Source organism: Eleginops maclovinus, chromosome 5 (genome assembly GCF_036324505.1).
Source record: "Eleginops maclovinus isolate JMC-PN-2008 ecotype Puerto Natales chromosome 5, JC_Emac_rtc_rv5, whole genome shotgun sequence".
Classification (NCBI taxonomy): Eukaryota; Metazoa; Chordata; class Actinopteri; order Perciformes; family Eleginopidae; genus Eleginops; species Eleginops maclovinus.
In genome coordinates, this window is record NC_086353.1 from 11,441,629 (window position 1) to 11,466,569 (window position 24,941).

The 24,941-nt window shown below is 40.3% G+C and overlaps 2 protein-coding genes and 1 long non-coding RNA gene across 6 annotated transcripts in view; 1 reads left to right on the forward strand and 2 right to left on the reverse strand.

Moving 5' to 3' along the window:
• The first annotated feature begins 2,183 nt into the window (after positions 1-2,183).
• On the forward strand, positions 2,184-19,947 carry LOC134864700 (uncharacterized). Its single transcript, XR_010165864.1, has 3 exons — positions 2,184-2,303; positions 6,454-6,572; positions 19,287-19,947. It is a non-coding gene; the product is annotated as an uncharacterized LOC134864700 (long non-coding RNA).
• On the reverse strand, positions 13,353-16,100 carry LOC134864698 (uncharacterized). Its single transcript, XM_063883886.1, has 4 exons — positions 16,047-16,100; positions 15,036-15,504; positions 14,361-14,476; positions 13,353-14,196 (listed from the first exon to the last, which is right to left on the reverse strand). The coding sequence occupies exons 2-4, from the start codon at positions 15,494-15,496 to the stop codon at positions 14,024-14,026; spliced, it is 750 nt and encodes a 249-aa protein (XP_063739956.1). The 5' UTR covers positions 15,497-15,504; positions 16,047-16,100; the 3' UTR covers positions 13,353-14,023.
• Positions 17,240-24,941, reverse strand: part of rab11fip4b (RAB11 family interacting protein 4 (class II) b) — a 48,628-nt gene continuing 40,926 nt past the window's right edge. For 3 of the 4 annotated variants that reach the window (XM_063883882.1, XM_063883885.1, XM_063883884.1), the window contains 9 exons: positions 24,120-24,219; positions 23,565-23,668; positions 23,258-23,398; positions 22,965-23,046; positions 22,557-22,694; positions 22,248-22,406; positions 20,682-20,762; positions 20,103-20,246; positions 17,240-19,500 (listed from right to left, as the gene is read on the reverse strand). In XM_063883882.1, coding sequence (XP_063739952.1) covers positions 19,381-19,500; positions 20,103-20,246; positions 20,682-20,762; positions 22,248-22,406; positions 22,557-22,694; positions 22,965-23,046; positions 23,258-23,398; positions 23,565-23,668; positions 24,120-24,219 — 1,069 coding nt within the window. In that variant the 3' untranslated portion in view covers positions 17,240-19,380. The remainder of the gene's footprint in view (positions 19,501-20,102; positions 20,247-20,681; positions 20,763-22,247; positions 22,407-22,556; positions 22,695-22,964; positions 23,047-23,257; positions 23,399-23,564; positions 23,669-24,119; positions 24,220-24,941) is intronic. The other variant, XM_063883883.1, reaches the window with a different exon arrangement.

Sequence of the window (24,941 nt, forward strand, 5' to 3'; positions counted from 1 at the left end):
TCATTTTTCTCAAGAATCCACGGCCTTGAAACTGTGCTACGACTTTTGCAACTGTGCTTGGCAGCAACTGGCTGACTACAACCGGCTCCAACACAACAGCGCAGGCACATACACATGTATGAAGTACAGAAATATGAACCCATTCTTCCCCAAAACATTTTTCTCTTTTATTGCTTTTTTTGAACCCGGTACATCTGAAATAGCTTAAGGCTTAAATCCAGCCAAATTCTTATACAGGAATCTTCTGTCAGTTTCACTCCATTTTCATCAGACTTCGGTTTGCGTTTGGCAGCCGGAGCCGAGCCAAGCACATTTCTCTGAGTCATCAGAAGGGGGGAGAGGGGGAGGAGGAGGAGGTGGAGAATAAGAAATAGGGGAGGAAGAGAAGCAGGAGATGGCAAGTCTGGATTTTCCCTCTCTCTCTTGCAAGCGAAGGCCTACATTGCACAGCAACAAGCTGAGAAAACCATGCTCTATTGTTTCAGGCCCTCTGGCAAAGTGAGCCTTCCTGAAACTCAGCAAACAGCTATCACACACACATGAGGGACAAATGCCAAAGCACTGCTCACTGAAAGACCTGCCAAAATGGAAGAAAGCTGTTGTGTGAGAAGTTTACATTTGTAGAATCTGCTGTTTTTTTAAACCTGGCAACCTGACCTAAAATACTTCCAATACAATCTTTAAAAAACAAACAAACGATGAGAAAGAGTTGCATGCACTGTTATAAGAAATACTTGCAACTGAAATGAGAAATAACCTTCAATAATCAATGTGTCTTTAATAATGGTTATACTTGTGTTGCCTCAGTGTAGCAGTGAGGGGAGATGTTGCATGTGACAACCTAAAATAATCAATCTTTTAAAAGGAATACAGTAAACAAATTACCCATTAAAAAATACTTTGTGGTCACATTCTGACACTTATCCCATTAAACTGCATATTTCGTGGCTTTAATATGTAATTTAAGTACTGCCTGTAAACGCTGGCAGCATTCTGGCAATCCACTGAAGGCGGTACCGAGCAGCAGGAGGTGCTACTTGGAACAGGAGACAGACAATGCTGTCAGACAAGGGTTTTCTAAGAAGCCAATGAACATTGCTCACCTTCTAGGAACAATCTCATTTTGATTTAGCTTAGTTATCAATAGGACAGGTTTACAGTGATTGTAGCAGCATATCATGGAAACTCCCTGAGAAAAACGAAATCATCTGACAGCTTGGAATTTTCACACCAGCTGATAGCGTAGGAGACTATTTATGTGGCTCAAAGTGATGTATAACAGTAAGTTTTGACGTAAGAGGGAGGCGCAGTCATGGCGGCAGAGTTATTGCTCCGTTTGTCTGGCAATAGGTAGAAGGTGAAGGAAATGAGTAATGAACAACAGGAGAAAGAGAACTGGGTGAAATGCAGCAGCTTTGAAGTACAAGCCTTCATGTCTCTTTTTGGGCTCTTTCATAGTGTGCAAGTTCTCATGTCCCCCCTGGAGCCGGCCGGTAGCTTTACTGTTTGTTTTCCACTCCAACGTGGGGACGGATTTGGACAAGGGCGGCAGCGGAGTCTATTTTCTCCACCTGGAAGCTTGGAATGGAGGGCAGGGAAACTCAAGACAAGTTTTACCCGCTTCCTGGAAATGGTTAAGCAAGCAAGAGGCCCCACTGTCAGGGAAAGGGCAGAGAGAGATAGTGCAGAGGGAGATACCTAACCCTCTGGTCAAGAGATAAGCAATATGTGTGAATGCATGAGTGGGAGTGTTTATGTGCCTGTGTGTGCTTATTGGTATGCAAGTAGGAGAACATTTTAGAATGGTATAGAGCATGTGCTCCAGCCACAGGATTTGCTGATGCCCACGAAGATCTGTTTACAGTGCGTGCCCCCGATGACCTCCCAGCGGATGCAGGAGCCACTGCCAACACGCACACAAACACACACTCACATCATACACACACATATCTCAGCAGACATAGATACAGGGGTGTCTAAAGGCACCTGTTAGAAACATCCGGAAGGCTAGATGCCAGACAAAGCAAGGCTCTAAAGACCCGGCCTGGAGGTAGGTGTTGGTGGATGTGTGAGAGGGGAGAAGGGGCAAGAAACGCTCCTGAAATCTAGCACATGACTGAGCGATGCACCTAATGATTTGCAAAGAATTACATTGCAAGGATGTGTATCAAGAAAAGAAACAAGCTCAATAAACTTGTTTAGCAACGGAGGCCAACAAGGAGAGCGAGTGTGGGAGTTTAAAGGCTTGTTCGAAGGCCCAAAGGCAGAAGGACTGGAGAGAGAGAAAGAGAGATTTCTGAAAGGTAAGATTTTTCTGTCACCGTGTGGGGTCTGTCTTTCTTCAAAAAGCTGGCATATAAGTAAATAGCTAAATCAAATGATAAAAAAACAACAACTGCTGATGTACTCGCCAATATTATTATCCCATTGATCCAGCCTAACCTATTAATTAGTACGTTTTGAGTGCTGTTAATCAGATATTTGGACTTTCGGAGGGCTAGGCTAGTTGTTTTTCATGTTTCCTTTATGCTAAGCTAAGCTAACTGGTTGGCCCTTGAGTAATACACTTTTTTAATGCCTTAATCCCAATATTTTGAACCATTCCTTAAAATACCTAGCTTCCTCCCCATACTCTTCTTCTCTGCCCTTCACAGTTCAACCCTGCAGTACTTTTCCCATTTGCACATGCCGGCCATGTTTGGAGCCTGCCTGTTACATTTCAGTGGTAGACCCTCTTGACACACATGGACGTGTGCGCCTGCTGACTCACCAACCTGCTCGTCTGTCTGAGTGATTAAGTGTGATCAATGCTGCGCAGCAACCATGGCTGGGCTAATGTACAATAATACGGCCTGAACAAAAGGAGCTGGCTGAGATGCTCAAGGTGACTGACACAAAAAGAAAGTCCCGGATAAACTTAACATAACATCTTAATTATAGGGCGTTGCTTTCATGTTATATAACGAACACAGTCAAGGTCCACAGCGCTTATATGTGGTGTGTAGGCACACCAAAGTACACTCAGTATGTACACTATATGTTGAAAAATAGAAGCAGAGAGAGTGCCCTGAAAGTAAGTAAGTATACTGTGTAAATATGTGAGTGTATGCAGAAGAGAATGAGTGTGTGTGACGATTGGGACAGAGAAAAGAAATAAAGCAAGAGGAGAGAAAGTGGGACAGACAGCAGTGACACACTCCCGCAACTCCCTCCCTTCGTTTTCATCTCTCTTCTGCCACTGAGGGGAAAGGAAGGAGGTCACCCACTCCTACGAGCACTCAATCAACCTGCGCCGGTGACCTTGCTCGTCCTGGATACAGCGCCCGCTCCCTGTGTTTGTATCCCTGCCATCCAGCTGCCATTTCTCTGCAGCCGGTGCCAGGTTACAGAGCCAAGAGCAGAGGTGCCGTTCCACCAGATGCACACTTCTCTGCCCACTCTCTCTGTCAAGTTTCAATGGCAGACAGCTCTGTTTTGCTTCTTTGACAAGAGTCATGACCAACATGCCCAGGTTAATTAGTATGTGGGGAATCTTCTCCCCTCTTTATATGCAACGTTGATGTAGGCTACTCATGGATAGTGATTTATTCATCATTAAGAGGGATTAGTCAAAGTGAAAAAGAGTGAATGAGCAACATTAAGCACCATGTGAGGATGCAATTTCAGGAAATTCTGTAAAATACAAATGCAGCCATGCAGGTTACCAATAATCTGTTGTAAAAATGACAAAATGTGATGACAGAAGAAAATATAAATCACAAAAAGTCCTGCAGCCAACAAATATTTAAATGTGTAATAGTCTGTCAAATTGTTATTCATTATATTAGTCTTTAATTATTTCTCTATAAATAAATGTCTTTACATTTTTTTTTTTTTTTTTAAATGGCTGTGAACATTTACTGACGTCTTGATTTTTTAGGGTCAGATTATTCCAAGGATACTATATACCATGACAACAACGGAGAGAATAAAAAACTACAACCAACTTTTTTAGTTGGTGATTAATTTAGTCATAGGAAACAACATTTAAGAGGCTGAATATTAATTGAATGAATTTAATAAATAATAGTTATAACTAATGTAACTAATTTACCGTCCTAATCAACATTATCACATTGGTATACTCCTCATATATTTCATTCTAAAAAAATTAAAAGCCAAGAAGAAGATTTTAACATAACACACACATGTGGTGTGGAAACAGAATGACAGGACAGTTTTAATTTAGAAGAAAGTGTCACCAGCAAACCTTGGCAGCATCCCAACACAGCAGGTGGCTAACAACATATTGCAATGTAGGAATCTGCATGGCAGTGCTATATGAAAGACGCATCATCTCATCTTATCATTTTTACGAGCATCATTCCCATACCGCCAGAAACAATTTGACTTTGGCTCATGAGTTAAAAAGTGTTTTTCCAATGTAAATAAAGGGAGGGAAGGGCATATTGAGATAAGTACTGTAATATTACAAAGTCAGACTTGTAATAAAAGACAATTATCCGATACGGTACTAATGGAGGATGCAGCTACTTCTAGGGTGCAAATTGAGACACAAGGCCACAGTCGGCTTTATCAGCTGTGACAGTCAGATCACATTCCTTTGTTATGTGCTGTCGGACGGGCCTTCCCCTACGGAAAGTTAGTAATAACTGTAGATACAGCTGCAAAGATGGCTCTGATGACCACAGCAAGAATAGGCATGGAAATACAACACATGGCCGAGACAGACGAGGGAGGAGGGAGGATGGAAAAAAAAAAAAGGTTTTCTGAATGCATGGCAGGAGAGCTGAAGACCCTTGGACTCGGTCATGTATTTTGTCTGTTCAGTTTGTAGATAGTGTTTTTGTGTGAGAAAAAGAGAGAGGCCAACAGAGGAAAGGAAAGTGATTGTAATTCATCTTTAAAAGGGCAGATTCCTGGGTGATGTATGGTGTGCAGAGTGTGTGTGTTTGTGTATTGTAGAGATGGGCGTGGGAGTGTAAGCTAGCTAGCAGCAACTCTTATCGCTCCACAGAGCAATGTGGAGAATGAGGATTCTTGGTTCTGCCCTGCTGATCAAAGACACACAGAGGCTCATATACCCCCCCTCCTTTTTTTCTCAGCTCTTTCAAACACACACACACACACACACACACACACACACACACACACACACACACACACACACACACACACACACACACACACACACACACACACACACACACACACACACACACACACACACACACACACACACACACACACACACACACACACACACACACACACACACACACACACACACACACACACACACACACACACACACACACACACACACACACACACACACACACACACACACAATTACAAGCTCAGCAAATAGCATGTGGGCTAATGCTATGAGCAATCACTCATTACTAAATAACAGGCAGAGGGAGTGTAGTCAAATATGTGACATGAATATCTTTTTTATGATGAATACCTTCTGTTTGTACTGCGTATGAAAGAGTTAGCTCACTGCATTTCACACATTGGACTAAACAGGATAATATGTATCTCATTTACATGTTCGATTAATATCCTTTTTTGAGTAATAAATCACTTCGTATCCTAAAAGTGCCAAAAAATATTGAAAATGGCCATCATAATTAGCTCATCTTCTGTCTGACCCATGGTCAAATACACAAATATATCCAATTTACAGTGTTATAAAAATGAATAAAGCAGAAAATCCTCACATTGAAGAAGCTTGAACCAGAAAATAATCAATTATTAGAAAACGTGAAACTTATTGTATGTTGCTGGATTCATAATAGCTTTATTTCATGCCCATTGAGGTTCTAAATATACATTTTAAATGGGGTCAGAAAAAGCATCTTGCAGAAGGAGGCACTTTAGCCCAAGGTTCCCTGATGACATTAACTGCAGTGAGAGTTATGTATTATGCACATTAGTGTAACTCAGACCGAAGCAATTTACACTACACGGTCTCATCTGTAATTCAGATGCAGGTCTCATCACAATGACTGTGTGGAGTCTGACTGCCTGTGTGTGTGGGTGTGTGTGTGTGTGTGTGTGTAGACATATAAGAAGGTGTGAGAGAGATGGAGTGTGTGGATGTGTGTTTTTGTGCAAGTCCTTATATAGTCACGGTTATGCTCCTCACACTAACAGCATGTCTGCATGTTAATTCAATAACAGAACAGTGGTGAGTGTATTTACTTCTTTTCCTCACTCTGCTCTGCATTCCCACCTATCCATCTGCTTTATCCTTCCTTCGCCGCCACCCTCTGTTCTTCTGTAATGCACGTCTGTCTCCTTGTGTTCTCACTTTCTCTCTGCACACGCACTTACTGTATTTGCTTCCTCCCTATTCCTTTCCTCCTTTTTTTTCTCCATTTATCGCTCCTTTAATCCATCACAGCCTCCTCCTCCTCCCCTTTTCTCTCCCCATCTCTGTTCTAGTATGCGAGCGGTGAGTCTGCGGGGTCCTTGTTATCCAGCACCTATCCAGACATCCTTCAGCTGGGAACCCAGACAGCATGACAAAAAACGACCATAGAGGAGGAAAGACTGACAGCTCGGTAACTATTGCAGCAAGACTGACAGGCAGAAGGAAAGAAAAATTCAACTGGACGGGAGGCAGCACTGAGACACCCAGGCGTGTAGTTTGAGTAGAAGACAGAGAGGCTGTTAGCAGAAGAGGCTACCAAACAGGTAGACAGACAGATGAAGGCAGGCAAGTAGGAGGCAGACAGGTAGGCAGAGCAGCCAGACAAGCTGGTCGACACAGGCCGGTGCTTAGCAGCCAGCCGAGCTACGAGCTCAGCATCCCAACAGGCCGGCGGGTCAGTAGCTGCAAGACTGATAAACAATGCCTCTGTCTGGGCTTGGCACGCTACTGCAGGCATTAAATGATGCCTGCACAGAGACAAATAACCCTTAAAGTACAGCATATTCAACAGAGCAAGACTTTTCATCGCAAAAGACTTCAATTTGAAATGAAACTGGAAAATGTGTCATTCAATCCAGTTTAACAAAGTTGTAGCTCACCAACGGCTTTACAGTGGAACTGAAATGTGCAGGCAATTAGTCAAGTAGTTAATCAACAGAAATCTAATCCAAACCAATTTGGAAAATAAAGTCGTCATGTAGGTCCTACTTTTAAAATGTGAATATTTGTCTTGTTATAGCAGAAGTAGTATCTTGTGATTTTTTTGTTGCAGCCTTATAAAGATAAAGTGCAAGGTTCTCATGACAATGTGATTTATTCTTGATAGATGTATATCTTCTGAACAACTTTATTGATCAATCTCTTCCAAACATATCATAGTGAAAATCAAATAGGAATAAAAGAGTAATGTGTCTGAAAACAAAATTATTCCAACTTCAAGGGCAACAGTGTATATGTACAGTGGGGCAAACAAGTATTTAGTCAGCCAACAATTGTGCAAGTTCTCCCATTTAAAAATATGAGAGATGCCGGTAATTTTCATCATAGGTATACTTCAACTATGAGAGACAGAATGGGGGAAACAATCCAGGAAATTACATTGTAGGATTTTTAATGAATTAATTGGTAAATTCCTCGGTAAAATAAGTATTTGGTCACCTACAAACAAGCAAGATTTCTGGCTCTCACAGACCTGTAACTTCTTCTTTAAGAGGCTCCTCTGTCCTCCACTCGTTACCTGTATTAATGGCACCTTTTTGAACTCGTTATCAGTATAAAAGACACCTGTCCACAACCTCAAACAGTCATACTCCAAACTCCACTATGGCCAAGACCAAAGAGCTGTCAAAGGAGACCAGAGACAAAATTGTAACCTGCACCAGGCTGGGAAAACTGAATCTGCAATAGATAAGCAGCTTGGTGTGAAGAAATCAACTGTGGGAGCAATTATTAGAAAATGGAAGACATACAAGACCACTGCTAATCTCCCTCGATCTCGGGCTCCACGCAAGATCTCACCCCGTGGGGTCAAAATGATCACTAGAACGGTGAGCAAAAATCCTAGAACCACACGGGGGGACCTAGTGAATGACCTGCAGAGAGCTGGGACCAAAGTAACAGAGGCTACCATCAGTAACACACTACGCCGCCAGGGACTTAAATCCTGCTGTTCCAGACGTGTCCCCCTGCTTAAGCCAGTACATGTCCAGGCCGTCTGAAGTTTGCTAGAGGGCATTTGGATGATCCAGAAGAGGATTGGGAGAATGTCATATGGTCAGATGAAACCAAAATAGAACTTTTTGGTAAAAACTCAACTCGTCGTGTTTGGAGGAGAAAGAATGCAGAGTTGCATCCAAAGAACACCATACCTACTGTGAAGCATGGGGGTGGAAACATCATGCTTTGGGGCTGTTTTTCTGCAAAGGGACCAGGACGACTGATCCGTGTAAAGGAAAGAATGAATGGGGCCATGTATCGTGAGATTTTGAGTGAAAACCTCCTTCCATCAGCAAGGGCACTGAAGATGAAGCGTGGCTGGGTCTTTCAGCATGACAATGATCCCAAACACACCGCCAGGGCAACGAAGGAGTGGCTTCGTAAGAAGCATTTCAAGGTCCTGGAGTGGCCTAGCCAGTCTCCAGATCTCAACCCATAGAAAATCTTTGGAGGGAGTTGAAAGTCCGTGTTGTCCAGCGACAGCCCCAAAACATCACTGCTTTAGAGGAGATCTGCATGGAGGAATGGGCCAAAATACCAGCAACAGTGTGTGAAAACCTTGTGAAGACTTACAGAAAGCGTTTGACCTCTGTCATTGCCAACAAAGGGTATATAACAAAGTATTGAGATGAACTTTTGTTATTGACCAAATACTTATTTTCCACAATAATTTGAAAATAAATTCTTTAAAAATCAGACAATGTGATTTCTGGATTTTCTTTTCTCATTTTGTCTTTCATAGTTGAAGTGTACCTATGATAAAAATTACAGGCCTCTCTCATCTTTTTAAATGGGAGAACTTACACAATTGGTGGCTGACTAAATACTTTTTTGCCCCACTGTATATATACACATGCATTTTCTTTAGCATATAATTGTAGCCGTAGACCTGAAAAAGAAAGATCCTCCTATTTTTATGTAAAATAATCTTTATAAACAGGATGTTAAAGATTTAAGGATGTCACAACCTGTTCCTTCTTCCTTTGTAATATAGAGACAGTTTTGAGCATTGACAAACTTTGTCATTGAGCATAGCTGAATCGGTTGCTATAATTCAAGTCAGGTGGAATATGTTTAAAACATATGTATTGCCTTAACTCTGTCCTAATAAAAACCATCATGTTACAACAAGAATGTCAGAATAGTATTGCAGTGACACTCAGGAAGTGCTTTTACCAGAGCTTGTGCTCCAGTTTCACCATATGGTGAAGATTTTAGTCCCGGCAAACGCCCTCTGATTCCAATCACTATGACTCAGCAAAATCTGTTGCCATTCCTCTGTTCAACAGATGTGGCAATGGTTTCTTCCAGAACATTCATAAATATCCTAAATCCTAATTACAGTGCCCCATGTTCTCAAATATAAATACCAATGATCTGGCCCAGCGTTGGAGTCGTACATGATTTAGTGCGAAAGCTAACCTACTTGGAGGAACCTTCAGGAGCGTTGCAGCACCCTTTTTCATTTCATTGCAAAGTTAAGAAACAGTCTGCTTGGTCAACAGGCTACTGATACTGATACAGTCGATTCTGCCAGCTATTTCTTCAGCCTAGGTGCATTTTTTACCCGATGGTCTGTCACCCAGATCCCTGCACACTGGCTGTCGTCCTACTGGGTCGAGTCACAATGACAGGAAACCATGGACCTTCTTCTTTGGGAGCAATACAAATGGCTTTTAAGAACCCTGGGCAAATAAATGTGTTCACATCCTCACAGCTTAAAAAACAAACCATTAAATATTATCCATCATTTCCAGAAAGTTCAGCGAAATGCCAAACTCATTAAAAATATCCCGCCAAATTTCTCTGAACAAAAAAATTCCAAATTAAATAACACTGGCATGAATCAAGCACGATTGAGGCACATTTTCCAAAAGGGCCTTGTTGATTCCATCCTATATTAAGTTTCACCAGAGGACTGCACATAATGATGCCGATTTACCAGAATTCCTCACCCCCCAAATACAGTCAATTTATGTTTTTGTAAGTAAGTAAGCTCTGGCTGTGGTTAGCTAACCACAAGCTTCTTCCTGGACTTTTCAACATACTGGTACAAGATCAATGAAAAAAATGCACAGGAAACAAATAGAGACACTTAAAAGAGAGGAAAAAAGCCATAACTGGAGGTGAGTCACAGAGGAGAAACAGAGCCAGTCTGAACTGGATGTGCAATTTATTACACACTGCAGGAGGTCATTTAAAGGAGGATGGTGGGGAGCAGAATCCTATTGATGAAACACGTTGTACTTGCTTTTGTATGAAGGAAAGTATAGTAACAAAGGACTTGTTTAACGGTCTTCCCCCCCAATCGAGACCTTATTTCATCCTTCTTTTATTCAAAAACACTGAGGAAAATGAATATCCAATAGGCTTCCGTACATTCAGTATTTAAACATTAAGAGTTTAGAATACCCAGGCTTATATAAGATTACTTGTTTGAATTCCTACTTTTAAAGTTGTCCACAGTTGTAAATCTATGTATTTGTGACCCAGGGCAACTGTGTCGTCTGTCAACCCGAAGGATTCAATCCCAGCCCGTGCGGTCAACATGTCGATGTATCCTTGAGAAAGATACTTAACCCTGAGTTGCTCCCGATGGCCGATGGTGTATGAATAAGTATAAATGTTAGCTTCCCTAGAGCAAGTGGTACTGCTCTGCATGAGGTCTGAATGGGTGACTGACTCTTATGTAAAGCGCTTTGAGGGGGTCGGAAAGCGCTATATAGGAGCAGTCCATTAACCATTGATTTATTTATTTTAAGATTAAATTAGACCAAAAAAGGGGTCAGTGATTTTCTTAAACAGCTGGGCACTGTTGTTAACATCGCTCTCACAAGAGATACTATTAAATGTGTTGAGGACTTTTTCAAGCTGCGGATAAATATAGATCTAGTGTGATTAATGGCCCAGACAGATTGACTCATAATATCGGTTATGTTCATTGTACTGAAAAAAAACATTTCATAATGCAGTTGTGGCTTAATGAATACTTGTCGGTAAGATCCATTTATTTTTCGTTTATTATCTTGCATGGTTTGACAATAACAAAAAACATACAGTACATTTGAACAGTTTAAGTAAACCTGAATACCTACATGTAGGGTGGGAATGTGGCTGCTGCTTCCACATATAATCACAGGAAGGATTAGCAATTTGAGACAGCTCTTTTAGAATAAGATGATTGATGATGAAAAATGTCTACCCACTACCACAATGCGTTTGCTATGGTCAGCTGCAGGAAGTTAAACTGACCACAATCCCCCCTCCTGTCTACTGCGAGGTCTCACCAGTCTACCAGCCTAACAAACCATTATGTTGCCAGATCAAGCAAGACGCTGAATGCTAAATGACTGGCCACACCAGAACCAGATGAAATAATTCAAAAGTGATTCACATCGGAGAAATGTGGTGCTAAAAAACCTGGTGCTGTTTTTCCAAAGTGATCGCAGCACTGGTAAATGTCCCTAGTATCAAAGACTACCTAGCTATCGATAAAATGAGATAACATGGTTGGTTAGACTACAATAACTAATAGTGTTCTCAACTTCAGTGAAAACATGAGCTGAACAAGACCCATACAATAACTGCAGCTTGGACGTAGGAGGGCAAGCAGTCTGCTTATTTGTCCAAACGCAGGCAGGATGTGGAAAAAGGGTCCATTGAGACATGAAGAGGCATTAATCACTCACCAGGATTACAACAAGCTATTCCTTAATAATTTAACTCTGATACCACCCCCACAAATGTATAATTCAGGACTGTTACAGCTACTGCAGCAGTCAAGGGGGAAATCCACCCTAAAAAAACACTCAGAAGAGATGCTGGTTTAGTCAAGGTTTGACAATGTGAAGCAGCGTCTCACAACGCTTAGTGATTTGTAATGAATGAGGGTGCAAATGACAATGAAAAACAGACGGGTTGAATAACAGACTCCGGGTATTGAGGGCGACTTTAAATGAGGAAATAGGGATTAAATTTAGTGAAAAGCATTTGCACTTAATACATAGAACACATGGATGTGAAAACCGTAACAATGTAACACTTCCTGCCAAAGAAGCATCGACTTAATCTCACGATGACATGACAGAAGAGATTCCTGGGTTTATGGTTTCAGGGCTTCGGAGAGACTTCTTCGTGTTCACAAATATTTATCAAACATTCCAAGATCAAACAAATAGCATATGTGAATTGTGCTTTGGAGGGGATTTTCACTTAAGATCGAGCCAAGTTCACAATGAATGATCATTGGTAGGGTAAATGAACAATGACATCCAGTGTGGGGTTGTCTTCCTGGAAACTCACACTCAAAGACAAACAGATTAGAATTCCCACTGTAAAAATCATCCTCATAATTTTGAAAATGACTTTTCCTGTTGTTGAATTCCCCTTCATCTTGGTATACCACGTGTCTAACAATTCCTCAAGGTCTGAAACTCCTACCCCTTTAAGCGAAGTGCACAGGAACCATTCACTCTCTACTTTAAGTGTCTGCAAACACCAGAGCAGTACGACATCTCCCTCTATCATCACTATCACCACACTTCCACTCATATTGGCCCCTTTCCTCAACATTGAAATGCACAAAGCTGGCTGGTGGACATCAAAAGCTACTTCATCTCCTTGAAAGTGAATGATCTAATATTGTATACTAACCATGAACTCTACTTAGAATTCAACAAAATCTCATCTAAGTCCATGACGCTGGATTTCATCAGATATTACGACCTCAATCTATTATTGACACAGTATTTGCACTTTGCAGATATGAATGATTTAGAACTATAAGATGACATTAATCAGCTTAGTAGCAGTTAACATCTGTAGCTGCATTAAGTTAAACACCAGGGGTGTGTTGGGTTTAAACAGTGCACGTGAATGCTTGTGCCTAGCAAGTCCTTGGGAATGAACCCACTGAACTCCCAAAGGTGTGTGGAATAACTTAAAGAAATCACAAATCTGTTACCAACTCTACCATCTAGTGGCGGAAAGCCGTCATCACTTCTAAGAGCTGCATGAAATGATACCAATATGATTTAAACAAGTCGACATGACGTAGATATGAGACTTATGCATTAAAATAGTGAGAGATCTGCGCAGAGGTGGCTCAAGAGTTCCTGGAAAGTCCATGCTACACAATGAACGTCGTTTCCACAACAGAGCAGAGATAAACACGCAGGGCTAAGGAACCAGAAGGTAGAAGAACATCTTTTTTTATTATTATTGTGGAAATAAATGTCTTACAGAGCAATTACATGTTTCTTGTTACAGAAGTCAGTGTAATGTCTTGCTGAGGTTGATTTTACTTAAACTAAAGACGTTGCTTTGTGTACTTGGAACTGATATTCCAGAGAGCATTTCATGTTCTCATTTTGGCATTTTTAAACACAATCAATATTTATGTAGAATATATGAACTGGAAGAACAGTAAATAGTTTCGGTAACAACGATCACTGACGTGGTACAAACTGCATAGTATGGTGGCTTATCTAAAATCACTCCTTCAGATTAAAGGCCTACAAATTACAATATAAAATCTGAATACAAACTATACAAATAAAACCAACAATAAAAAAACTATAACCTGACTTTGTACCTTGGGTCCAACCTCCAATCTCCAAAGATAGCATTAACCTACTTGAGTTTGTAACCTAACCAAATGTAAATTGTTGTTTCTTCCACTATCTTTTATAAAGAAAATAAAACTGATCTTCACTAAAGTAAATATCCCATGCATGACTACTGTCCAGGAACCCTTAAATCTGTACAAGAACAAATGCTAACTCGATTCACGGCAGAATGCCTCGGTTACCTTTGGTATGTGAACATTGAATTACAAATCCTCTAACATTAAAGCAAACATCTGGCTTACTCAGCATCTGCAAACTGGCCTTCCTCAGAGGGAATGCTGTAGTAGGACCATATGATCGGCTGTTGGTGGTGCACGGCTGGGCTGTACCGGGCTGTCAGCGGCAAGTCCACTGTGTCCCACTGCATAAGTGTCAAATCCCGTAAAGAAAAATGGATCACATCTTGTGGACCTGAAGGATGCACAGAATACCAGTTAAACATTTGTACTCCAATGACCTGGATCATTTATTTGACCGCTATGGTAACAATACGAATGATCATTACTGCAATTCCAATAATACTATTGATACATTGCTGTTTAGGGAGAAATGTGGATATTTAACTATTTATTTACCGTAGGGGAGGGAGCCAAAACACATGTCTTCCCAGCCAGTCAGTGTGACCTCTTGGATCTCACTTTCCCAGTCTTCCTCCTCTTGTGGTGGCAACATTGGGAGTTGAGGGATGTTTCTATAAAAGATGACAGACTGATAGGTCTCATTACCCTTTTATTCCATAAATCAAGCAAATGTATTCTTTCCAAGGGAAATTGGCCATGGAATTTTGTTTTTATCTGACTTTGTGATTGAGTCTCATAATGAGTTTAATAAAAAAAAAAGATTAGCACCATTACCTTGGTGAGAAAAAGTAACTCTGTGGCAACCAAGTTTTGGAGATTTCCTAAAGAACGTGTCAGTCCCTCACATCGTTTTTTTTAAAATTTGTATAAATCATACCCGGGACCCCTGGTACCTACAATACATGTTGTACTTTAGAAACTTAGCGCATTTCAATTGAGTTGCATTGTGTGCGAGAACTAAAATCCTTTCAAATGGAATAAATATTTACTCAATGTATTATTTGTCACTGTCAAGGCAAGCTGTAAAGTTGTAGTTGGAAAAAATGTTTTCCTGAATAGTTTTTACTTTTGGTCCACCAGAAAAGTACTTAAGATACCACATTAATAAACAAATATTCAGGGTTTTAACCCTGTGACTTATTTAAAGATGTTGCAAGGTAGGTGACTTACCTCTGCTTTTGTCTGAATTTCTTTCTTCTTCTCCGGTTCCTTGCTTTTGATGACAGGTTTGGTTGTGGTGCCATTTGTTGAGAATTACAGATAGGAGCTAAAGAGTCTAGACTGGGGGTCCCATTCAATGGCGGGCCACCTGCTGGGCTTACACTGCAGACCCTTACAGCTGCAGAAGCATCAGGGGCAGCAGAAATTGTGCTTCCATGTTTTTCCAGTGTCCTTATGGGTTTGCCTTTTGTGCGCTTAATATAACCATTAACCATGCATTGTGGTTTGATATCGTCCAGTGTGCATGCTGGTGTGCCCTTAGTTGTTTTAGTGGAAGCAGGTGGGCAGCCATTGAGAGTGACAGCTCCATTTACCAAACATGTGCCAGGAACCTGATCTCCGACCTTACAGGGGTTGTGACGTGTCCCTCCTCTTCTTCTTCTTTCATCGTTTGTACCATTCTGAGGCATCACGTCATCTGTGAATTAGTCAGAGTGTTTGGTGTTAGTGTAAAATAAATTAATAAAACAACTTGATATACCAAGAAATATAAATAAATGCAACATCAATAGGAATAGGATGTACAGCATCATGTTCTCCAGATGATGAATCTTATGATTTTAAAGGTGAGTCGCTTTTCTTATGGTAAGCACTAGTTTCACGTGCACGTGTAGTACACATGATTCACAGTGTGAGGCTAAAGACTATTTTTGAAAAGTCCCATTGTATGCGTCGCGTGGGGAAACAATGGAGGAAGCCAATTATCTCCCTCTTTTTTTTTTTAGGAGTCTTTCACTCGCCTGAAACGTACATACAAACTGACATGGTGTTAGCTAAACTAGCGTTGAGATTAACCTGTAGGCCTACTGTTGTCTCGGCTGTTCACAGTACATGAGCTCATTTACTGGGGAAAGCCACAGCAGTTAACAGTATACAGCTAAATACCCCCCCCCAACAAACTTTCAATCGAAAAAAGATCCCTTGAATTAACTTCAAAACCTAAATTAAGTTAGATTTTACCCGTATGAGGCACACTTCCAGGAGTTCCGCTCTGTGGGAACAGGATGATGCAAACGCCACGCCAGTAGGAGGCGCCAGAAAATAATCTCATATTTATAGTTCGGGTTTTTTGAGTGTCAATCATAAACCCTCTATAGGTTTAAAATGTTAAATGTTAATCTGTAAACAGAGTACAACATTAATAGTTATGTTGTTAGGGTTAACAATGAGCCCTTGCGTCTTGAAAGGAGCAAGTAAAAAAATGTATGCAAACTAACCCACTTCTCCGCAGCCAAAAAGCAATTGTTTACACTCATATTTGTGCCAAATAATAGCTATACATTTACAATCAATGTTATGTTTACTCTACTGTATCATCTGCAAGGTAGCTACCAAGTTGCACAAATCAGACCAAGGAATAAACAGCTTTGGATGTTAAAAAATATAATACAAATAATAATAATACTAATATACAATAAATGTAAATTGGCTGGTATAATAAATAAAAATTGCCCTCTTAATCTGTACATAATATTTTAATTGACAGTTTAAATCAATATTAAAACTATTAAAAAATGTTTTCTTAACAGAATGTATTTGTATTGGTTATTATAAATATAATTATGACAATACAATACCCTGTTGAATATGGGAACAGACACAGCTTTTAATAGTGTAATATGTTGCAAAATCACCCATGATGTGATGTGAGGGTTTATATACTGTTCTGCTGTTCACATATTTTTGGCTAAATACTATAGATACTAGGATCAATTATCTCTCCCCTAACATGTCTCCCAACTCCAGCCATAAGGGCTGACTGCTTCTTCAAATGTTAAAAATAAAGTCTTGTGACACCTGATTCCACCAGGTTTCATTATAAGTGAGTGTCATTTCTGAAATCAGTCATCTAACTTGAAAAAAATTGATAATTTAGCTCTAATGTTTTAATTAAAAGCACAGAATACCACATTATGGAAACTAAGACATCAGCAATGTACACTAGGCGAAGAATAAGTGATTTATTATTTAAGAAACTATACAAATGGAAATAAGCTGAAATAAAAGTAATTTAAGATAAGACTTTTAATGAGACAGCATCTCTGCCAAAGCAATTTGTATTGCTCTTTATAGTTACTATAGTAACTTAAAGTTACATTGCATCACTGGATTGCCCTAATGATAAAAAAAAATCAAGAGCTACAAAAAATGGGTTTGTGACAAGTTTACAGCTTAATGTATCGTTTATTCATTTTCTTAAATCTAGAATGGCACGAGCAGCTATAGAATGAAACGATTTGTGAAGCAAAAACAAGACACAAATCTGCAGGAATCAGTAAATAAGTTAATATTGCTCATAATGCTCACCATTTAGTTTAAGTTAGGAAGACAATTTACAACCATAAAAAGCCAGTTCAAAGCAGGTTGAAAAGCAAATAACTTAGCGTGACTAACAAAACAAATTGAGAAATGAAACAAAACATCCCCAACTGCATTGAAAAAGTCATTACATTGACTCTTGACAAAATGTTCCCAAAATGCTGACCTCTGTACCGTACAAAGCATTGTGCTATAACGCTTTTCTAAAACGACACCTAAAGAATCACAAGTTATTTTTTGATAAAACTGTATAAAATAGTTTTTATAGTATCAATCTGAAAAAGAGTGGTGAGTGGCACATGAATACAAATCACTATATAATTACAACATTTACAAGTCAAAAAAATATGTCAGACGTAGACATAGAATGCACCTTCAAAAAACTATGTAAATCTATAGCACATCGTCTTGAAAAATGTCCTCAAAGGCACAGACAGAAGAAAAGGTGAACCATGCATAAGGAAACAAACATGTTTTTTCTTGTGCAAGGAAGCAAAACCTATGTTTTGGAATAATAACATGATACAGCAGATTGAAATTGTTTCCCCTCCCCCAACAATGCCTTCTTCATTACAGTGCCTAATACTGTACATGTGTGTTTCAACACATCTTGACCAACTACAAGCCTTTTTTAGCCTCACAGAAAGTGAAATATCCAGTTGTACATTCATATTTACAGTATTAGAGAGTTTCAAAGGGCTCAAAAAACAATTTGCAACATGTAGGCTTTAATGAGAGAGATTGCTAATCCAGTTTTTGTACCAGAAAGTGAGTCTCCTGTGCATGCTCACATACAATATCTGAGTTGATTTCACTGAGCAAAGAGAGATTATTTAGTAAACCATGTTACAATGGCTTCCAGTCACTTCAACGTAAATCCACCCTGTACATTCATAGCTTTACTTTTCTGTGCAACATCATTGGGGTATATTGCTAGCAACAATGTACCTATCCAAGCCAATGTGTGCGCCTCAGACGTTACAGTTTAAAGACACTCCTTGGTTGCAGCTTTTGCTCCTTAAAGTGACACTCGACTACGCATCTGCACAAACTAAGGGCCACTATTGGACTGATTGACACTGCAAGTGCTGTTGCAAGGTTACTGGAAGACATGTTCACAAAAATTCACCTTCAATGTACCTTCTCGGACTTTACTAAAACCCTCCTTTGCTTGCATACATGGTCCATCATCTGTTGCGCACCACTTCAATCTGAAAGAGATGCTTTATTTCAAAACGTTACCCTTGTAGCTAAATGCGCTCTTATCCTTCTCTTTCTCTTAACACTTTTCTCAATCCTCTTTTAAAAAACGTGCCTATCCAAATTCATCGTCAACAAACACCTACATGTCAGAGGAGAAAAGATGGGCAGTTTACAGATCAGGCAACACTCGACTGGCCTGCCTTCATGCCTCCGAGAGTCCGGTTTACAGTCTGCTTCAAAGTATTTTCCCCAAAAACATCATACCAAACTTTCTATCTGCAGAGAATACAGCCCATATTACACCAGGATACAATAGAACCCGTATCAGGTTTGTTACATTGTTTCAGTTTTTATGTGAAGGTACATATGTCCAGTGTACTTCTTTCAGCGACTCCGTTATTCCTCAAAGCATGTTGAGCGCAGGATATTCCTGTTTTGTCGTATGAGATAAAAGTATCTACAGTTCACAGCATAGACAGTGAGTAAAAAAAAGAGCAGGACAGATCAAGTTGAAGAGTCACAGTATTATGACCTGCGGAAGAGAAAAACTCCCTTTAGTTCAGCACTTAATCCCAATGTACAATTTCCTTCCCTGCCATAAACAGCAGGGGGCGATGTGTGTCTATTTATGTTCCAGTTTCTAAGACTGGCACTGGTTGTCTCTATTGTCCTGTACAGATTCCTGACTCAGGAGGCAGGTTCTGATCAAACAACTGGAATGATCTTCATGCTCTCGAGACCGGGAACGATTCTCACTCCAGCTGAGTCACTGCTAGTCGCCCTTGATCTCCAGGATGGAGGGGTTGTGGTCCAGGATGGACAGAATGATTTTGTCCATGTACTGTCGCAGTCGTATGTTGATTTCTTCCTGCTCTTTCAGGGCTTCCATTAACTGTGGAGAGAGACATACGTCAATCACCTATTCATTTCAGTTTGCCAAGAAGTTCAACCCTAATCTGACCAAGCCTCATGACTTAAGAGTATTTTTGTTTCATTTTGTAACCATTGTTACAACTAGAATATGCTTTAATAACTATATGCTATACAAACATTTACATTTTCATGGGTACACGAGTTGTTATGAATACTGCGATTTGTTGTAAATGCTGCATTTTGCCTAAATAATTCTTTCAAAGATGATGCATTATTAAAAAAGTTGCTAATCAACAGTTCAGTTAATTTTTCATTGATCAATCCACAAAGTGTTTTAGCTCTAAAGATGCTTTTATACAGACTTCATTGGGCTCCATGTCTAAAGTCTTTGTGAGAAATAACCTCTGTATTATGCACAAAGATACAAAGATACAATAATATAATATCTAGATCACTGTCATGCTGTGATATGCCCTACAAATGCGGATACACTCCATCTAATATATGTACGGCATCTATACAGCATTTCAGATGAATCAAATGAATAAGCTTGGTAGTTTGCAGAGTATAATGTTCATAATAAAATATGCATGGCTCGTCTGTCTCTTGTTGTGATATTACCTGGTCTCTGGAGGCGTTTTCTATCTCAGCAGCTAGAGACTGGGCCTTTGTCTGTGTAGCGAACAGGGTCTTAGCTTCATATAGACTGAGGCTGAGGATCTGACCGTTGAGCTCGTCGTTCTGCTCCCTCAGCTTCTGATTCTCCTAAAAGCACAGTCAGGGAGGGAGGTAGAGGAGATATAAAGTGAGTGAGATAAGAACAACATTGGTGGTCATAATGCTTTTGAAATACTGGCTTCAACTCAAGCCTCACTCAACACACGACAAAAACAGTGCACTTGATGCCTCACACAGCAACAAACACAGCAATCTATTTTGGCAACACCTACGGGACACAACATGGGTTAAGTGTGTTACAGAACAAACTGCTCCCCTGCTTTGTCTGATGTGTTATGAAAGCTCCATGATTAAGTTGCCTGTGAATACTGATAAGAGGTCAGTTTGCTTTTCCCTCTCTCTACCCTCAACCATTAGTGAGGGGAATTGCAGCACTGACCCCAATTAGCTCGGGCAAGCTCACTCTACTCCATCGTGATTAGTGGTTAATCGGGGGGGGGGGGGTCACAGAAGCAATTTTACCATCAGACCAGGACGGAGCCGAGCCCCAGACAACAGCAGGTGCTGGAATTCAGGGAGAAGAAAGTCCTGGGACACAAATGGCTGGACACACACGTACAGACATTTACAGAAGTGCACAGGCAAGCATAAGATAGTGAGCTTCTCCCAATGGACGTCACCGGGCTGTGACTCTCAAATTGGATAATTATCCAACCACAGACAATCTAATGGTAATGTTCTTAATCAAATAATTCTGGAAGTAGCTCAGGATACAAGGAAGGAAAATCTGCTGATAGAAGCTAGAAATAAAACCATTATGATCATACGCCTTCATGCTTGTCTGCACCCAGTGTGGTCTAAGGGGGGGACATGTATTTTATCATCTTAGTCCCTGATAAGATACACTGCAAATCAGCACTTCTAGCTCACTAACAGAACTGCTTCAAGGCTTGCAGGGTTTAGGAAGTTTAGATTTTTGGCATTGCCTTTACAGTTGGCCCTAATAGTTCTTACAAAAAACGAGTGAGACACAGGCTTCTCTACAACTTTTCTGTTACTAGCTTCGTCAGTGAGATCTGAAAAACACCCTCCTATTTCCTGGTCTCTAAACTAATGTTTACTTTGCATCAGGTCTGAACACTTTGCAGGACTGGAAACAGTAACATGACATTTAAGTTTGGCAGACAGATAATAGAGGGAAATGTCACTGTGCCTGGGAATACAGAACTGTAAGAGCAGAGAAAAAATTATACAGATCACATGCAGCGGATATCAAACTGTACTGAAGCTGGGTTAAGCTCCATGACCAAACGATCAGTATGTAAGGATTGTGCTGCTGCTGCTAAAGGGGATTTTAAGGGAATAAATGCAGTCAATGTTATTGACTAGTAGAGAAATATATTCTGCCTTAAACCCACTTTGTTTCAAAGTGATCTATTAAGCATATGCAGGTAAATCAGTGCAATTTGCCTTTCCTCCGGCTGTAACTTAACCACATTTTTGTGTTAAATGGAAAATATTAAACTTCCTGTAAGAAGAATGGACTACGTTCTGCAGGGACAAAAATAAATCTAGTAGTCAATGGGCATCACTGCGCAGGAACGTTAGACAAAATGATGAGACTCTAAAATATTCATTGTGTGTAAAATATCTAAGAGATATCGTAGGGTCTAGATGAATTTGGTTAAGTTCAAAACTCCTGACTTTCAGTCATTTGTATCATAGTGCCAAGTTATAAAAATAGTATTAAAAAAGATAAATAAAACAAACATTCAACCCATCAAAAATGCAAAAAATTGAGACAGCCACAAAGTTAAGAAAGTATTTGGTTGAAATATTAAAAATATAACAACTGTTCAGCTAAAAGATTTCTGTGGGTTTCACACAAATCTTCTTTCTGACTTAGCATCTCTGCACATGAATTTAAATAAACCTAGAGCTCTTAAGTTTATCAAACCACAGCGCCATTTCGCTTCTTAAAATCAATGTGAAAGTGCTTCATGATAATCTGTGCACATTCGGCAGCTTCAGTCCTCCCTGAGCTTACAATGCAAAACAAAGACACTGAACAGAGTCTTTCATCAGTACCTGCTTGAGCCTCTTGATCTCATGCTCTAGCTCCATCTCCCTGGTCCTGCTGTTGAAGTCTGCCAGCCCGGTGGAGGAGCTGCGACTGCGGCCAGGCCTTTCTGCCTCCAGCTTGAACAGCTGCAAATGCTCCAGCTCCCTACGCAGGTCCTCTATGAGCTACAGAGAGAGGACGGAGGAAAAGTGTTATATAATGCCAGTGCAGTATTTTGTAGGTGTAGGTGTATGAGGCAGCATCATTGCATTGGGACGTAGAAGAGCAAAACAAACAATCCACGTTGTGTGATTGCATAAACTGGGTCCGCCCACCTCCTGCATGGCTTCCTTTTCTTTCTGGAATTGGAGTCTGTTCTGTCTCAGCTTGTCCATCATTTTCCTGTAGAGGTCCATCTCGTCCTTCAGGCGCAAACTGGTGTCCTCCAGCTTGTCCGTCATCCTCTGCTTCTCCTGAGGAAGGACAGATTTGCACACACACTTAATGTTTGAAGTTTATTTTGTGTAAATGATGCGTTTCAGTTATTCCAAATAATCACACCTAATCTTATTAATTAAAATGACAGTTCCTCATTTCAATATACTTTTTTACCATTGACTAACTTATTATATTTGGGTACATTATGTTTCTTTTTAAAGTTTTCAGACTCAATTTGATGCCACTTGAATAAGTGTAAAATAAAAAACAGTACAAAAAAGGAAATAAGAGTAAATATGGCTCACCTCATCCAGTTTTTCTGACTGTGATTTAAGCCGGGACATGTTAAGCGTCATCTCACTGCTCTCCTCCTCCACCTGCTTTACTCTGAAATCACACAATATCCTGCACATTAGTTTACTGTTTGTATGAGTGTCTCTTAGTAGCTCCGGAGGGATCCAACCAAACCCAGGAGGAATCTGTGGGTTCTCTTCCACTTATACTTATGCATCAGTGTATACAGTCTGATAATTCAAACATTGAATAAAAATAAAATACACATACGTCTGTGTGGTATGTGAGCATCTGTGTTTCTCACCGGTTGGTCAGCAGCTCTATCTGTGTGTCCTTGTCTCTCTCCATCTTGCTGTAGGACTCCCGGTGTCGTCTTAGCTCCTCCTGCAGATTTTGTTCTCCTCGTGTCTCCTGATCTTTCAGCTGCTCCTCCAGCTCATTAACCCTGAGATGATGAGCACATCACACACAATCAAAACCACTGAATAATTTTATTTCAAACAGTGAATGCTAAAATAATTCTCCACTGTTGAATTACGCCAACATGATTAGATGTTTGGGGATAAAAAGCCTTTCACAATAAGCAGTAACAGAGCTTGCTTTCTCTCTACCTGTGTACTAGCTGTGTGTTATCCTGCTTCAGCTTAGACTTGATATCACCGTTCATCAGAATCTCATTCTCGAGTTCTGCCACCTTCTTTTCCAGAAAAGTGACCTAAAAGAAACAGAGGGGATTCACTGTAAAATGAGAAAATATCCTTTAACCAAAGAAGAAGAAATAATATTGGAACTAAACAATTACACTTTCTAGATTTCATAAAGGTCATTTTACAACTCCCTAGGATTTAAGCTTGAACATAACCTTACTCCTTTAATTTACAGATGTAAGACAAATCCTGACATCGCTCATCTTTGTGCTTTCTCTTCTCGAGCTGTGCATATAACAGGAACAACTCGTTAGATAAAAACTGCTAAAGGTGAGATATATTTAACTCTTTTAGTTCGGGTTATGTTTCAATAGTCACGCACAAACAGGAAAAGTTCTTGTTACTTCCTACAAAGGTTGTTCAGTAATTAAGAGAGTTGTTCTGAAAAAAGACAAAGGATCAATATATAGTATGGACAAACAAAGCGCACACACACAAGATGACGCAAACACTTCGCACCTTCTCATTGATGTCGACGTCGCAGGAGTCGATGCTGTCTCTGAAGAGGTCTTCAGTGCTGCCGTTACTGCTGCTCAAGTTGCTGTTGTGAAGCAGCTGCCTGCTCAAACACACAGACACACAAACATTAAGAATCTGCCCGTTATAGACCCAGGTGAGGACCAGCTGCTAGTGTGTGTGTGTGAGAGAGAGTTGAAGGTAATGAGCTCAGCTCTGCAGTGATTCTACTGCAAGGTTGCATAGATGGTGTAGGACTATAAGGACTGTGCCAAAGAGACAAACAAGTACACACACACACACTCGTATTTACACACTGGCGCACACACACAGACACACACACACACACACACACACACACACACACACACACACACACACACACACACACACACACACACACACACACACACACACACACACACACACACACACACACACACACACACACACACACACACACACACACACACACACACACACACACACAAACACTATCAAGTGTGACATTCATGTGACTACAGCTGCCCTCTTTTTCCTCTGATGGAAATTACTTGAGAAGAGCTAGCTTCTGATGCATTACAGAGATTAGCAATATGGAGAGGAGACATGAATACGTGTTTACTATTCAATTTACAAAATAAAGAAAGAAACGGAAAATGTGGTCGCCAAAATAGTGGGTCAATTTTTTCTGGACTGACCAACCAACCGAGTTAGCCATAGAGCTAAAAAGAGGAAACAGATAGGAGAGGGATCAGAATAACAGATAAAGGCAGCAATAAAGTAGAATAAGTAATCAAACCAGACAGAGAGGACAGTAGAAGC

What these genes read in the sequence shown, in the direction of transcription:
- LOC134864698 (XM_063883886.1), bottom strand. Translation starts at nt 15,496, where the DNA reads ATGCCTCAGAATGGTACAAACGATGAAAGAAGAAGAAGAGGAGGGACA. An exon ending in AAATTCAGACAAAAGCAGAG is followed by an intron (nt 14,477 to 15,035) that starts GTAAGTCACCTA and finishes CATCTTTTATAG; the next exon opens with AAACATCCCTCAACTCCCAA. An exon ending in TTTTGGCTCCCTCCCCTACG is followed by an intron (nt 14,197 to 14,360) that starts GTAAATAAATAG and finishes TGCATCCTTCAG; the next exon opens with GTCCACAAGATGTGATCCAT.